Source organism: Pseudophryne corroboree, chromosome 3 (assembly GCF_028390025.1).
Source record: "Pseudophryne corroboree isolate aPseCor3 chromosome 3, aPseCor3.hap2, whole genome shotgun sequence".
NCBI classification, from domain to species: Eukaryota; Metazoa; Chordata; class Amphibia; order Anura; family Myobatrachidae; genus Pseudophryne; species Pseudophryne corroboree.
The window spans coordinates 702856066-702873828 of NC_086446.1; the positions used below are offsets into that span (position 1 = coordinate 702856066).

General features: G+C 41.6%; 1 protein-coding gene across 2 annotated transcripts in view; it reads right to left on the bottom strand.

Annotated features, from left to right (window-relative positions):
- Window positions 1-486: 486 nt before the first annotated feature.
- LOC135056644 (protein FRA10AC1) overlaps window positions 487-17763 on the bottom strand; it is a 330853-nt gene continuing 313576 nt past the window's right edge. For both annotated transcript variants that reach the window (XM_063962081.1, XM_063962082.1), the window contains exons 11-14: window positions 10118-10224; window positions 3454-3492; window positions 704-818; window positions 487-571 (exon numbers count right to left, since the gene is read on the bottom strand). In XM_063962081.1, coding sequence (XP_063818151.1) covers window positions 529-571; window positions 704-818; window positions 3454-3492; window positions 10118-10224 — 304 coding nt within the window. In that variant the 3' untranslated portion in view covers window positions 487-528. The remainder of the gene's footprint in view (window positions 572-703; window positions 819-3453; window positions 3493-10117; window positions 10225-17763) is intronic.

Sequence of the window (17763 nt, forward strand, 5' to 3'; positions counted from 1 at the left end):
TGCAGAGTTAGTTCATGGACTACACTCTATCACTTCCATATTTGTATCACTAGCCACAAGGTCATAGCATAGTGAAGCCCAGCAATGGGCCGTGGGGGAAATGTGACGGAGCTCTGTAGTGCTTTTACGTTGCCCTACACCTTTTTAAGAGAAAGCACCTGTGATACATCAAAGACTGCATACGAACACAAAGTAGTCAAATTAAAAATACATCTTACAAAGTGATACTTCAAACAGAGTATAATCTCTTTCTCACTAGCGACTACCCAAAGTCCCTAAATTAGGACTTTAATTACAAACAGCCACTATAAGAAGCTGCTGCCTTAATCTCAGAGCTCGTCTGACTTCCCCCACCACCAGCTCATTGCATTGCTCTGGCGACCCCACTCACCTGATGGGATAAATAGATACTACCGTATAGCAAATCTCCCATTTGTACTCACTTATACACCCGACACCAGCAGAATAAAGAGAGCACAGAAAATGTAAAAAAAAAAATAGCACTTTAATAAGATCATTGGGACAAATCTACAGAAACATATCTTGAAAGTACTCATCAAATTCTTCTTCCCTGCAATGAGAGAACAAATACAATGTAATAATAATAATATACACAGGATAAATATGACACATAATATTCTAATACCAAATTATAAAAATATCCAATAACAAAAAAGGAATTTCAGATAGTGTGGTGACCGACCTGGTTTTCTCATCTGTCTGTTGCTGGGGACCTTTCCAGAAGCGGTCATTGGATGTATTGCCCTCACCTTCCTTATTATCATCATCGTCATCATCATCATCATCATCATCTGTGTCTGCAGAACAAAGCGTGTAAGTATATCAATCTATGTGAGAGGATACACAGCAACCCTGGTCACATTATAGAGAAACCCTGAACCCAGGTAGGTAGAATGCACTGTTCAGTGTTACCCTGACATTTACCTACAGTACAGCTCTATCAGAGGAAAGTACTGCCTCCCTACTCCATTACAGGCAGCTGAAGTTATCTTACAGTATGACAATGTCCCAAGTGATTATGATGGAGGCCAAAAAACTGAGATTGCAGTTATTTTAGGTACTGTGACATCACTAGGCCTGCCCCTTTTTTATGTGTTTGCCAATCCACAGACAGCTTTCCTGAGGTGTAAGCTTACACCTTTGGGCAGATGGTGATTTGAATGCAGGCTGGTTGACAGAGGGTATCTTGTGTGTTTTTTTTACTGCTCATGCTCAGGAGAATAGTGTATGCAAGTGCAGGTGATGCAGACTCATACACATTCCAGTCTCATGTCCTCTTATTACTTATTACTGAGCAGTAACTTCGATACCAGGGTATTCTCATGCAGGCAAAGTTTAGCGAGACCATTATATCAGATAAGTGGTTTTCTCATTATGAGGACTACTTACCACACATGTGCATGGTTGTAGAGTAATACAGTTGAGTATCCCTTATCCAAAATCACACATTTTTGGGTCCCCTTCTGAGATGACACATTTATATAGATACTATATTATATATCTATATAATATATCTATATATACACATAATATATAATATATATGTTATTATCTCAGTAGGGGACCCAAAAATGTGGGATTCTGGATACTCAACCTGTAAAGGTAATGCACAATATATATGAGTTCTCCTTATTTAAAGTACCTCTTTAAGAAATATAAAGAGGAGGAGAAGTAGAGGTGTATTACATGCATAATGGCAAGACATCCTATGTGTGACTATGACCAAGTGAGGGCAAGTAAATCCCTTTGCAGGGGCATATCAAGAGAGGAGAAGCCCGTGTACAGATGGATTATTGTTATATCATCTCATGAGTACAATGCAAAAAATAAATGTATTACAGGTTGAGTATCCCATATCCAAATATTCCGAAATACGGAATATTCCGAAATACGGACTTTTTTGAGTGAGAGTGAGATAGTGAAACCTTTGTTTTTTGATGACTCATTGTACACAAACTTTGTTTAATACACAAAGTTATTAAAAATATTGTATTAAATGACCTTCAGGCTGTGTGTATAAGATGTATATGAAACATAAATGAATTGTGTGAGTGTACACACACTTTGTTTTATGCACAAAGTTATAAAAAATATTGTCTAAAATGACCTTCAGGCTGTGTGGATAAGGTGTATATGAAACATAAATGCATTCTGTGCTTAGATTTAGGCCCCATCGCCATGATATAGCATTATGGTAAGCAATTATTCCAAAATACGGAATAATCCGATATCCAAAATACCTCTGGTCCCAAGCATTTTGGATAAGGGATACTCAACCTGTACAATAAAATCACCGGAAAGGAGTGACAAGTAGAGGGGAAAGGGTAGCACAACTCGCAGTAACTAGAGTCATGGGGAAAAGACACAACAGCTCTCAATTATCCTGTATCCATCATATCAGTGAGCAGACAGTGGAGACAAGGAGCACTGGTGGTATGGATTGTGCATAAGTGGAACAAGAGGGAAAAGGACCCTGCCAGGAGCTTCCATTTTATATTGAGAAGGAAAAAATGGAGGGAGAACTGTGAAGAGGACAATGTGGGCAGGAAGAGGGAGTGAGAGAGGAGGGCTTTCGCAAAAAGGTGTGTCTTCAGGGAATATTTAAAGCTGAATAGACTGGAAGAAAGCCAGAATTGGCGAGGGAGTGCGCTCCAGAGGAGTGGGGGATTATGGGAGAAATCTTGGAGTTGGGGGAGGGAGGAAGTACCAGAGCAGAGGTGAAAAACCCTTAACTCTGTAGTCCCAATATGCAAATACGCAACCCCAATACTTCTGGCATATGCCATTAATACTCACAGTAAACCATTCACAATGTTCAGTCTCTATGATGCTCAAGGAAACCCTAAACTGCACCAATGAGCCTCGGCAAGGGTAAACGTCAGACTGTAGCTGCCAATTCTGGCTCCACAACAGCCTTCATCATGCTCTGAATGGGAGGCACTATACCGACGCTGGAATCCCGCCCCCTTACAGTCCCGACAGTCGGCATGCCAACCAACAGGGACTATTCCCACTCGCCACCGAGCACGCAAAGGGGCTTCGTTCCGATTGCCTCCCCCCCCCCCCCTCCCCATATCTTCAAGCCGGGATTCTGGCGCCAGTATGGTGACCGGCAGTCTCCTGACCGCCAGTCACGCATACCCAACCTCTCTAAATGACACTGACAAAGTATTAATGTTCAAAATAAATGTAAGCAGCATTTCCCAAAAGCGTGTTCTCTTGAATAGGAGTCATTTATCAACACTATTAATTTAAAATAAAACAAATAAATAAATAAAAACCTGTCATTAGTTTACACATGAATCTCTGCTTGATCAGGAATTGAAAATCCAACATGTAAAAAAAAAAAATAAACAAATCATTTCCAGCCAATAAACTTCTGAGTTTTCCATAAACACCTGCGGAATATAAGTATAATTATAAGGTTTCTACCTCCATCACTGGAATCTTCATGTCTGGCCGAAGACGTGTCTGGAAAGAAAGCCAAAATACAGCATCTGAGATTATGACAGAGTGTGATAAATGACCTGGGTTTCTTTTCAGGTAACAAAGGTGAATAGAGCAGTAATGACCGGCTCCCCAAGTTCGCTCACATACAATATCTGCATTTCTGTTACATAAATCTCATTTACAAGGAAAGTAAAAAATAAGATCATTGCACCCAATGACGTTGCTCTACAAATGACTTCAATGTTATGCGGCTCTGCGTGCCAGATGAGAAGTACACAACATGTTACACAAAGCACACACTCATAAATGCTGAAATAGAGACGCATATATGAGCAAGCGAAGATATACTTTATACTTGTGTATACAAAGAAGTTGTACATTTTTCAAAACATACAGCCAAACGACTATCTGCAGTATACATGATAGAGCCAGGCACCAGCAAGAAAATGAGTATCTCTTACTAATCACTACTACGTATTAATAACAATAATACGCTGGCGCAGTTCCCCCCGCTGCTATACAGCAGAGAGGACATGAGACAATAGCAAGCTGGAAGTATGTGCTGACACGGCAGGAGGAGAGCAGCCTGCGTGTGTATAGATGAAACACAGAGATCTTCACGGATCAAGAACAACATAATCATTGTATTAAAGGGTCAAAAGACCCAAAACTCACGCTGCTCACATATAAAAGGGCATCTTTCAAACATACACAAAACATCAATGTAATAATAAGACTTCCCATCAAAGGGTACTACTACGGGTCCCGGACAGTGACAGACATGGGGCCCCCAACCCGCATTTTTCATACAGACTGATTGTTCTCCATAGAACACTTGGTGCAAGGGCTCGGTTCTACACTGTGGGTTATGCAGATGCGGTTGGAGTAGCTGTTCATGCAGCAAAGTATCGATTATCGGTACATTGTGCATGCGCAGGACCCGTTCTGCATGTGAGCAAATGGATCCTGCGACGACGGACTCACTATGGCTGCAGACTGTCAGTGATTGACAGACTGATGCCATTTGGGGGTGGGGAGGTGATGGTCTCCGTTTCTAAGTGTGTTGCCATTTAGGGGGAGGGAGGAGTCCAGGGATCTATGTGGTTGCACAGAGATTTCCTGGCCTCTGCGACGTGCAAATCACTATGGGTGCTGCATGCCGCACAATGGTGACTGTGTGATCCAATGCTGTCAGATCACTACTGCAGCAGGAGGCATCTGCTTGTAATAGACACCTCCTGCAGCATTACCATACAGCGCTATCACTGTTGCTTCCAAGGAAATGATAGCAACTCCAACCACATCTGAATTACGTCCATCGTGCGCAAAATAGAATATATTCGCATCTAGCTGTTTTTTTTGAGCAACTACCGCATGCGTCGCAGAGCTGCATATGCATCATTAAGAACTTGCGAGCGACTAACTCGTACGCATCTCAGGCTCTTCGGCTGAACAGGCGTTACTGGGTGGCAATGGGGCATACACAGTGTGAGAGAAACGTTCCTTGGGTGTTTCATCAGAGCTACAACTAATTCAGGGTTGCAACAAGTTCATGTGTATCTCCTGCACCTAGCATAGTCTAGGTGTGCCATTGCTAGTGAAGACAGCTGCCCCCGCGGCTGGTGGGCTGAGGATGGTGCTTTTGCATAGATGCATGTGACTCAGAATACAGGTGGTTAGTTGCATTACAATTCTGTTTGCCGAAAGGCATGTGGAATTGCGATCACAGTACGTGCAAATCAGGCCCTAAGTCTTCATTAGAAACAAAGAGAATCCTTCAGCACACTTTTGTTACTATACCCCGCAGGCTTCACACTTCATATTTTGATATAAGCATTGTGCAATCTCCTCAAGCTCATTGGAAATTAAAGTGTGCTCCTTACACCAAGATCACTTTCTATATGGTCAGGAACTTTTAGTGCTATGTGGAGCAAAAAGCAGGATTGCATAGGGAACAATGTAACCCTAGCCGCCAGTACCTGACCAGTAGCATATCTGAGCAACGTTACAGTAGCACTTTCAAAGAATGAAACAATTATACTTTTCTTTTAAAACAAAGGGGGTAATTCAGACCTGATCGCTGACTAGCGTTTTTTGCAGCAATGCGATAAGGTCAGAACGGCGCATGCGTATGCACCGCAATGTGCAGGCGCATCGCACGGGTACAAAGCTGATCGCCGCTCAGCGATGGGTTTGTGCAAAGAGTCCAATCGCACGGCCGTTCGCAAGGAGATCGACAGGAAGAGGGCGTTTGTGGGTGGCAACTGACCGTTTTCAGGGAGTGGTTGGAAAAACGCAGGCATGTCCAAGCGTTTGCAAAGAGGGTTCCCGACGTCAATTCCGGTCCCGGACAGGCTGATGTGATCGCAGCGGGTGAGTAAGTCCTGGGCTACTCAGAGACTGCACAAGATCTTTTCGTACAGCTCTGCTACACATGTGTTCGCACACTTGCAAAGCAAAAATACACTCACCTATGGGCGGCAACTATCTGTTCGCAGCAGTGCAAAAAACCCCTAGCGAGCAATCAGGTCTTAATTACCCCCATACTTGTATGACATTGTCAGGGTTTGGAAAGCCTCAGTTCTCACTATGGGGGTCATTCCGAGTTGTTCGCTTGTTGCCAATTTTCGCTATATTGCGATTAGTCGCTTACTGCGCATGCGCAAGGTTCGCAGAGCGCATGCGCTTAGTTATTTTACACAAAAGTTAGGTATTTTTACTCACGGCATAACGAGGATTTTTCATCGTTCTGGTGATCGTACTGTGATTGACAGGAAGTGGGTGTTTCTGGGCGGAAACTTTACGTTTTCTGGGCGTGTGCGAAAAAACGCTGGCGTTTCTGGGAAAAATGCGGGAGTGTCTGAAGAAACGGGGGAGTGTCTGGGAGAACGCTGGGTGTGTTTGTGACGTCAAACCAGGAACGAAACTGACTGAACTGGTCGCAATGGCTAAGTAAGTCTGGAGCTACTCAGAAACTGCTAAGTAATTTCTATTCGCAATTCTGCTAATCTTTCGTTCGCAATTCTGCTAAGATACACTCCGAGAGGGCAGCGGCTTAGCGTGTGCAATGCTGCTAAAAGCAGCTAGCGAGCGAACAACTCGGAATGAGGGCCTATGTCTAGTAAAAGTTTTAGGTTAATGGTCAGGGATACTGAAGTAAGCGAGATGTAAAATAAAAAACTAGATGATAATATTTGGAGGATGAGCAGTCCTCTAAAAATTAATACAAATTCCATATCTTGGAGTAAAAAGAAAAGGTACAATCTCACTGTTTGCGCTCCAGATTTGCGCTGAGATTGTACCTTTTCTTTTTACTCCATTGTTTGTATAGGTTGGTGATCTATCAGGTATAATCCATTTGCTGCTCCTTAGCTGCGCCCCTTAGAGGAATCTTTTCTTGTTACTGTTGTAAATTCCATATCTTATTCAAATTTATATTTGGTAACTAAAACCAGAAAGCAAACAATGAAAAAACACAGTACGACGTGGCTCCACATATATAACTCACTGCAGCGATCCTGCATGATCCACGTAATAGTTTACAGAGTTCACAGGACCCAAGAACACCTTTATCAATATAAACAAGGATGAGAGCGGAGAACAAAATAGTATTCTCAGTAAAGTCAGTATAACGGTTACATAAAGGGGCAAAGTTCTGGCTGAGGATACAAACAGGGCATAGGTCAGTAAGGTTTACAGACCCCCTGCCAGGAACAGGGATAAAATGGTGCCGGTGCCGCCACAAGCAAATACACAGCAAGCTACACTGTGTACGTGCCAAACCTCCAACTACTGTGCATTTACCTATGGATACAATTTAATGTAGACATAAATATATAAACTACAAAAACGATAAAGTATAAGCGTAGCACAAAGGTCCATATGTAATAGCCTGTCATTTAAGCTGGCAATTAGTTTTATGGCAAAACCAGGTTGGTTTTGCCATAAAACTAATTGCCACCTTAAATCTAGTGGTTACATCACCAAAATCGCACTGTTGCTAGCAAATCATTCTCTCATATTATATATATATATATATATATATATATATGAAAATAGAGGAAGAAACAACAGAGCGCCTATAGTGTAGTATCCTTTAAATTAGTTTTTGTCACACGCAAGAATAATATTGCGTACCGGATTACGGCTTGACTCAATGCCTATCGAAGGGGCCACAGTTAAGTTGCAGGGATATTCAGGAAAATGAAACAAGTACATTTACAGAGGAGAAGGTCCTAACAGAACTCTCAAAGCTGAAAGTGGACAAATCTATGGGGCCAGATGGGATACATCCAAGGATACTAAAAGAACTTAAAGAGGTGCTGGTAGCACCATTGACAGAATTATTCAACCAGTCATTAGCTACAGGAGAAATTCCAGGGGACTGGAAAAGAGCAAACGTAGTCCCACTGCACAAAAGTGGAAGCAAGGAAGAGGCAAACAACTACAGACCAGTGAGTCTTACATCAGTAGTAGGGAAATTGATGGAAACACTCTTAAAAGAAAGAGTTGTAGATCATCTCAAATCCGGCAATTTACTGGATCCCAAACAGCATGGATTCACTGGGGGAAGATCATGTCAAACAAATCTTATTGACTTTTTTGATTGTGTGACTAAAGTGATGGATAAAGGTGGAGCCATGGATATAGCTTATCTTGACTTTAGTAAGGCTTTTGACACAGTTCCACATCGCAGACTGCTAAATAAACTTGAAAGTTTGGGATTGGATATTAGGATTATTGAATGGATAAGATCTTGGTTGAAGGATAGAAAACAGAGAGTTGTGGTAAATGGAGTGCATTCACAGGAGGGAAATGTTACCAGTGGAGTACCCCAGGGATCTGTACTTGGACCAGTGCTTTTCAATATCTTTATTGGTGACCTTGCAAATGGGATTAAAGGGAAAGTATGCCTTTTTGCAGATGACACAAAGGTATGCAACAGGGTAGACACATCAGGTGGGGTAAAACAAATGATTGAGGATCTAGGTAGACTAGAGGAATGGTCAAGAGTCTGGCAATTACAGTTTAATGCCAAAAAATGCAAAATCATGCACTTGGGTCTCAAAAATCCTAAAGCTAAATACAGTATTAATGGCACTATACTGGAAACTACTGAGGAGGAAAGGGATCTAGGAGTCACTATTTCAGATGACTTAAAGGCAGGTAAGCAATGTAACAAGGCAATGAGGAAGGCTAGTCAGATGCTTGGCTGCATTGGGAGAGGAATCAGCAGCAGAAAGAAAGAAGTAATAATGCCACTGTATAGGTCATTGGTACGGCCTCATCTAGAATACTGTATTCAGTTCTGGAGGCCATATCTTCAAAAGGATATTAATACATTAGAAACTGTACAAAGGAGGGCAACTAAAATGGTGCATGGCCTACATCACAAAACATACCCAGAAAGACTAAGAAATCTCAATATGTATAGTTTGGAGCAGAGAAGAGAAAGGGGGGACATGATAGAAACTTTCAAATATATGAAGGGTTTTAACAAAGTCCAGGAGGGAAACATTCTCCAAATGAAGAGAAGCAATAGGACACGAGGACATGCACTGAGACTGGAGGGGGGGAGGTTCAGGGGAAATTTGCGGAAAAATTATTTCACAGAAAGGGTAGTGGACAAGTGGAATAGCCTCCCATCAGAGGTGGTAGAGGCTAAGACAGTAGAGCAATTTAAACATGCATGGGATAGACATAAGGATATCCTTACAAAGAAATAAGGATCAAATAAGGTTAGTGATAAAAAAAAATAATATATAAAAAAAAAAAAAAAGGGGCAGACTAGATGGGCCAAGTGGTTCTTATCTGCCGACAAATTCTATGATCCCCTGTATATCAACTGTACTGCAGGAACGTGGCTATGGTTTCCATATGACCACCACCCTCTGATGAGGACCAGGATACAAGTACCTATACTGATATGCACAAATTATTACTTTATCTGGTACGCATGTAATTTTATGTGAGACGTAAAATTTGACCCTATTTTTTGAGTAATTACTACGCTATATAGCGATTCCATGTCTCCTGACTCTATCTAGATTTCGACAGAGACGTGGACTAAAAGACCAGGGGATCGATAGGCATTGAGTCAAGCCGTAATCCGGTACGCAATATTATTCTTGCGTGTGACAAAAACTAATTTAAAGGATACTACACTAAAGGCGCTCTGTTGTTTCTTCCTCTATTTTCAGATTCCCCTTTGGGCTACGCATACCTAGTGGCACTTTTTGAAGAACTGAGCAGCCACCCGTTAAAACGGGGAAAGTGTGGACTGTTTGGCAATTAAACCAAACACGAGTTTTGGAAGAACTCATTTATTAGACTGGTCATTTGACCAAATTTATTTGTGACTTTAGATTGCACTTTTACAGTAAGGAACTTCGCATAATTTGGACAAGCGCACTGATTTACTCATTTACAATATATATATATATATAAAACACACTTTGGAAGATCAGGTTAGTCAAATTAGTCACTTCAGTTGTTCAGTGGTCATGGCGTCGTCACTTGACCACACGCACACACATGCAATTATGTCCATTATGGGCTCTCATATGATCATGAGCGGGTTTATCAAATTGTACTGGATCATATATCAGGCCACAATACAATAAATCTCAGTGACTGTCAGTATTACCTTTATCCTTTACTTTCTTACGGGACACTTTCGACTTCTTCCTGGACGACTGTCCTGCATCTTCTGACCTCTTTCTTTTCTTAGCCTTTGGCTGTACCTCTCGCCTCCTGTGAATACAGAGCAATGAAGGAGACACGGCCATGTGCTGTACATGCAGGTGAGGTTTATGTGATAGTTATGCGCTTGACAAGTCTAGAAGAACGAAGTGAAACTTGAAGTTCAGTCAGTACCACGGGAATGAGCCCATAATTTTGTGTGTATATCAGCAGCATTATTACTACTGATGAAACAGGCCTACTTTGACTGCTGTGAGACTGTGGGCGGAACTGCTGTGACGGAGAGTCGAGGAAGCCGGAAGTGACGGAGTAGAGGAGAGTGTCCACGGCGGCTGTGAGGCTGTGCAGCTCTAGCAGGACGGGTGCCATGAGCCGGTGCAGGGGGTGAGCAGGTCAGGAGCCGGGGGCACAGAAGGAGCAGGAGGGAGCTCAGCTCGGGGGTACGGTGCACAGAGATCAGGTGCAGGAGCACAAGAGAAGTGTGTGTGAGTGAGTGAGTGAGTGAGTGTGTGTGAGCTGTGAGAGCAGAGTGTGTAGTAAGAATGGTTTTGTAAGAACTGCGCTAATCAACTCCACTACCTGACAAACTGGTGGCTGCTGTGAACTGTAAGTGTACTACAAGACACTATATACAAAGAGGGCATATATCGGAATAAAAGTAGTTCAGCGCTCACCCTTATTTGTCTTGGCTGGGCCTGATCATATAAACCTCACTTGTGTATAGGATTCTATCTCAGACAATAATTGTACATGAACCAATTTAATTCATAATCTCCATATTTTATTGATGTATATATGTATAGTATAGGTTAATTTTAAAAGAAAAAATTGATAGCTATATACCGGTATACGACTTACAAACATATAACATATAGAACTAGACACACAAACAAGACAATACCCGTGGGTACACTCAAAAGCGTTTTACCCCACTAGGTGGAGATTTTTCTCCAAAGAACCTTTTTTAGCAGTCTCTAAAAAGTCCCACTTGGATATCCAAAGTATTTCTTGAAATGGATATTGTTCCTGTACTTGTTGAAACCCCCCTTTTTTAGGGTTTGCAGGTTTTTTTCAATACAGGTTAAGTTTTAGCAGTCTCTGTATGGTTAACTCTGAAGTTACTACTACGATGTAACGTCAAGCAGTCTGTTTCAGGGATTGCAGGTAGTATACTAAAGGGAGAACATTCCTACCATTTTAGTCAGTAGACGTCTGAAGCACTTCCCCACCTGCAGTAGGTTCCTTCACCTTCCGATGTACTCTTCCGCGATGCGGCGTTGATGCTGTCTGCCGGCAGACACCCGTCCTTGTAGGTCCGATCCTCCTTGTTCCCGGACGCTGTACGGAGCGGGATCGACTTCTCCACGATCGACGCGTTTCGCCTGGTAGGCTTCGTCAGGATTGTAGTGAAGTCGATTTCTAGCCCAGCGCTGCTTAAATCGCTCCTGAGGTCTGCTCACTTCCGCCCTCAGTTCTAATGGCCATGGAGGCTTCCTTGCCCTCATACATTGCTGATCATTTTTGGATGGTAATTTAAACCATGCGTGACATACACATATAGACAAACTCACATTTAACACACAAGCGGTTGTTATATCATATAAAAATGATTCATTATTTGTATTTAATGGTTAAATTTACTCCTGCGGCGGAACTCCCTTCCGCCCTCAGTTAAAATGGAGAATACCGTTTCTCTGCCCTCATAAAATACTAATACATTAAAAAAGTGGTACTCAAGCTCCCATATTTTGCATATAAGAACAGACACACACATATCATTAAAACCATTGATTTATTAAATAAAAAATAAATATTAAAAATTAAATATTAAAAATCTGCACGATCTATATAGAATGGTATAAATTAGTCCTAAGGTACTTTTCCATACCAGTCTTCAATTACAGTCATTGAAACGGTTACCTTACCCTTAAACCGTGCTAATCTAAAAAGGTATTACTTCAAAGCCTATACTGTGCTGTATATGAATATACATATACATATGGCATGAATGCTTCTGTTCGAGAGTATTTGTGGTCTTCTTCTACTAAGGATTAAAATACATACTGGAAGAATATGTCCTTAAATAAACCACTATATTTCTACTATGACTACAGGGGAGATATATTCTTTATAAATATTCTTGGGGTATTTGTTATCTCAATTCATGTCGTGAAGATGATTCAAAATTCATTACAATACTAATACTCAAATCACTTGAGGAAAGGTATAATCTCTAAGTCTATATTAAGTCCTTTGGGAGTCAGAGTGCCAAATTCATATATCATCCTCGTTTCCTCTCTTGCCAGGATATCATCCATGTCACCCCCTCTCAATGGTCTTTTAATTTGTTTCACTCCAATAAACTGCAATTGGCTCTGGTCTGAGTTATGTGTTTCTTTGAAGTGCATAGGTATACTGTGATTATCTCGTCCATTTTTGATGTTACACAGATGTTCCTGGACCCTTATATGGAGTTTCCTTTTTGTTTTTCCAATGTACTGGAGGCCACATGGGCACCACAGCATATATATGACTCCTGTTGTTTGGCAACTAATTCTCTCCTTAATTTTAAACAATTTGTTGTTGGAGAAGGAATGAATTTCTCGAATAACCTTCACGGAGTTGTGCCTAGAGCAGAGTGTGTGTCTGAGTACAGAGGGCTGAGCAAGAACAGAGAGAGTGCTGCTGCTGATCAAAGTGTGAGTGTGAGTGTGAGTGCGTGTGTCACAGCCGAAGACTGAGCCACAGCATCTGAGCACTGATCGGAAGAGCAGCGGGCAGATAAGTATTAACCTATACTTTATCTTATATTTATCCCTTATTGTCCTTTTGGTCCCTTATAGGTTGTCCCTCTCTTTTTAATTTAATTTTTCCCTTGTCCCTTACTTAATTTGTAATTAATTTATCTTAAAATTGTCTTTTGTTAAATTTATTGTCCCTTTATACATTGCCTTCTATATTTTCTACATCACAAATACTGGAATTCTCTTTTTCACACATGGTGGAATCACATATAAAAGAAACATACTACTCTATGATTTGGTTTTTTTGTTTTTTATTTTGAGGAACATAAAGAACGGAAAGGAGCGCCACTCCATTTGACATTCTTCTTTTTGGAAATCTGCATTTGTAAAGAACGGTGGTATTGTTTTTGTCTTTGGAGGCTGTCACCTATCTGTTCAGGAGCGCTAAAAATGGTCACATTTTCTTTCCTTATATATAGACTGTCCCTCTCTCTTTAATTTTCAGAGGGTAATAGGGAGTTAGCATATTAAATATGGGTGGGGCCGTGATTGAGGATCTCACTCAGTGCGTGTCGTGCATGATGTACGCGCAGCTGGCTCAACAGTCCGAGTGCGGGTACATCTGTGAGCGAACGGACGCCCTGGAAGCCCAGGCAACTGATCTAGAGCGGACCGTTAAGCGACTGAGGGACATTCACAATCTCGAGCAAAGTTTAGATAGAACGGTGGAGGAGTTGCAGGGGGGATCACTGATGAGGATCAGGTCGACAGCTGGGTCATGGTTAGAAGGAAGAAGAAGAGGGGGAGGGGGAGACAGGACATCTCCGATCTGCCAAGCCCCAATAAATTCGCCCGATTGGACGAAGAATCTGAGGATGACAGTGAGGAAATGACGGAACTGGAGTAGACTGTTCCCTCTAACAACCAGAGGAGCGGCCCCCATGGTACTGATGGGAAAAAAGTTAGTGAGGTACCTAGTCAGATCGTGGTGGTAGGGGATTCTATTATCAGGAGGACAGACAGGGCAATCTGCTACCGGGACCGTGATCGCCGTACAGTCTGTTGTCTTCCGGGTGCTCGGGTACAGCACATCGCGGACCGAGTAGATAGATTGTTGGGAGGGGTTGGTAAAGACCCGGCGTTCTTGGTGCATGTTGGCACCAATGACAAAGTTAGTGGTAGGTGGGATGTCCTTAAGAAAGACTACAGGGAATTAGGCAAGAAAATTAAGGCAAGGACACCTACGGTAACATTCTCCGAAATATTACCAGTGCCATGCGCTAGCCCAGGGAGGCAGAGGGAGATTAGGGAGGTAAATGTGTGTCTTAGGGATTGGTGCAGGAAAGAGGGGTTTGTGTTCTTGGAACACTGGGCGGACTTTTCAGTCAGGCGCCATCTTTTTTGTCGCGATGGACTGCACCTGAATGAGGAGGGGGCTGCGGTGCTGGGGGGTAGGATGGTAAGAAGGTTGGAGGAGCTTTTAAACTAGGTGCCTGGGGGGGGGGGGGTTTAGTTAGAAGCTACGGGACAAAAAATGAGAACAGGAAAGATGGGGGGAGTGAAAGGGGGAAGGAGAAGGGGGGAGTGAAAGATCAGCCGGCAAGGCCAAGGGTATCTGCATGGGTATTGACACCCGAATTACTGACACGGGTATTGCCCAAGATATTCCAAATTTATTACATACTGATGATTACTGTACAACAATACGGCATATAGAAAGTGATGACCATAGCATAAGGGAAGATACTAATATCTCGAGGAGGGGTTTAGAAAGCAGTAAGAAAGGCTGTATTAAGTATGAAGGGGATGGAAAGGGAGGGAGGAGATTAACAGTCGGTCAGAGTAATTCTAGAAAGGCACTTGTAAATATAGACAAGATACCATTAAATCAAACGGCCATGGGAGATGCTAAACTAAAATGTATGCTTGCGAACGCAAGAAGCCTATCGGGTAAATGGGGGAATTAGAATGGCTTGCATCAAAATCTACGTACGATTTTATAGGTATTACGGAAACATGGTGGGACAACTCTCATGACTGGGTTGCGAATTTGGAGGGTTATTCTCTTTTTAGGAGGGACAGGGCTACCAAAAGGGGAGGAGGGGTATGTCTCTTTGTTAAACCATCGCTAAATCCAAACTTAATAGAGGGTATTTTCGAGGGAGCAAGAGATAACGTGGAGTCGCTATGGGTTGAGATCACAAGTGGGAGCACTGAGGCAAACAAACTAGTCCAGTGGTTCCCAAACTGTGTGCCGTGTCTCCCTGGGGTGCCTCAGGACACTTGCAGGGGTGCCTTGGATTGGTGGTCCAGGACCAATTTAAATTATTTATGGTCAATGTAATAGGCAAAACCAGTGCTGATGGCTATCAATCTTAAATATGTGGACAAACAGAAGCAATTCCTGTCCCAAACCACACAATTGAACCTAAGGATGACATATAAACGCGATCTACTTCATTTAATATTTATTCTAAATCTCTCAATAAAAAACTTTTGGCCTAGGGGTGCTGTGAAAAAAATTCTGATACTCTAGGGCGCTGTGATTCAAAAAAGTTTGGCAACTACTGAACTAGTCATTGGCACGTGCTACAAGCAACCAAATATTAGTGTACACTACGAGGAACAACTCTTTCAACCAAATTGAAAAAGTAGCAGGAATGGGGGACATCCTAGTATTAGGGGACTTTAACTATCCTGATATAAATTGGAGTAATGATTCATGTGTAAAAACTAGGAGCAGCAGGTTTTTAAATATATTGAAGGATCAATTCTTGACTCAATTAGTTGAGGTCCCAACTAGAGGTTAAACAATTCTGGATCTAGTTTTTACCAATAATGTGGACATTATATCAAACACTAAAGTTGGGGAGACCCTGGGAAACAGTTTTTCACTACATGATCACATTCAACATCAGTTTTAAGAAACATAGCTGTAAGGGAGCAACCAAAACATTTAACTTTAGAAAATCTAACTTCAATATGCTGAGATGGGCACTAAACAACATTGACTGGGAAGTTTTGTTTCAAGGCAAGGACACATCGGAAATGTGGGATGCTTTTGAAGGGTTGCTTGAAAACAATATTCACAAGTTCATTCCCATCAGTAAACGCAGGAGTACTAAACAAAAACCAATGTGGCTTAATAAGGATGTCAAGGAAGCAATGGCTAATAAGAAACGTGCTTTCAAAACATTTAAATCTAATGTAGGGGGAGGAATCATTCCGGTATTACAAGGAATGCAATAAAAAATGTAAAAAAGCGATAAAGGCAGCTAAAATTATAAATGGAAAAATAAATCGCTATAGAGAGTAAAACCAATCCTAAAAAGTTTTATAAATATATAAACAGTAAAAGGTTAAAGAAGAAGAACGTAGGCCTTTTAAAAGATGAATTGGGAGCTTTGATAAATGATGACAAATTAAAAGGGGAAATACTGAACACATTTTTTTCATCAGTATTTACCATGGAGGATGAGCCGGTGACATTAGTGGATAACGACAGTGAGGGTAATGACTCTTGGCTTGATACTTGTTTAAGTGAGGAAGTAGTCCTGGAGAGACTAGGTAACGTGAAGATTAATAAATCACCAGGCCCAGACGGTAGTCATCCAAGGATTATTATGGAGCTTAGGTTACAGCTAGCAAAACCCCTGTACTTAATTTTCCATAGTTCAACTAGATCAGGCATAATACCAAGGGATTAGCGCAAAGCGGAGGTAGTGCCTTTATTCAAAAAGGGAAATAAAAATAATCCTGGAAACTATAGACCAGTTAGTTTAACCTCTATAGTGGGTAAAATATTGGAAGACATTTTGAGGGATAGCATAGGGGCTCACCTACAGGATACAAAGTTTATTAGTAAAAGACAGCATGGGTTTGTAAGGGACAGATCATGCCAAACCAACTTAATTAGCTTCTACGAGGAAGTGAGCAAGAATCTTGACCATGGAAAAGCAGTGGACGTGGTGTATTTAGATTTTGCAAAAGACTTCGATACAGTGCCTCATAGGAGACTGATCAACAAATTACGGGAACTTGGCCTAGGTAACATTATTTGTACATGGATAAGTAATTGGCTGGATAACAGAGTGCAACGAGTAGTGGTCAATGGTATGTTCTCCAGTTGGGCACCAGTAGTCAGCGGAATACCACAAGGGTCAGTTCTTGGCCCTCTGCTCTTCACTATATTTATCAATGATCTAGGAATAGGCCTGGAAAGCACAGTATCAAACTTTGCAGATGATAATAAACTGTGTAAGGTAATTAATTCAGAAGGCAATGTGGAGTCCTTACAGAATGACTTCGTTAAACTGGAAACCTGGGCGTCTAAATGGGGAACAAGGTTTAATATAGACAAATGCAAAGTTATGCATTTTGGGGGGGAAAACACACATGCATCCTACACTCTAGATGGGGAAAATATAGCGGTAACTATGGTGGAAAAAGATTTGGGGGTGCTCATAGATAATAGGCTCAATAACAGTACACAAAGTCAAAGTGCAGCAAAGAAGGCAAGTAAAGTGCTTGCGTGCATTAAACGGAGCATAGAGACAAGAGACGAGAATGTAATCCTACCACTGTACAAATCATTGTTACGTCAGCACGTGGAAGATTGTGTTCAGTCGCTAGGCACCGTATTATAAAAAGAAAAAGATATTGGGGAACTAGAAAGAGTTCAAAGAAGAGTTACTAAACTGATAAAAGGGTTACAGTCTCTGGAGTACGAGGAAAGGCTTGCTAGGTGAAACATGTATACACTAGAAAAGAGGCGTCTAAGAGGAGACATTATTAATATCTTCAAATAATAAGAATTTACTTACCGATAATTCTATTTCTCATAGTC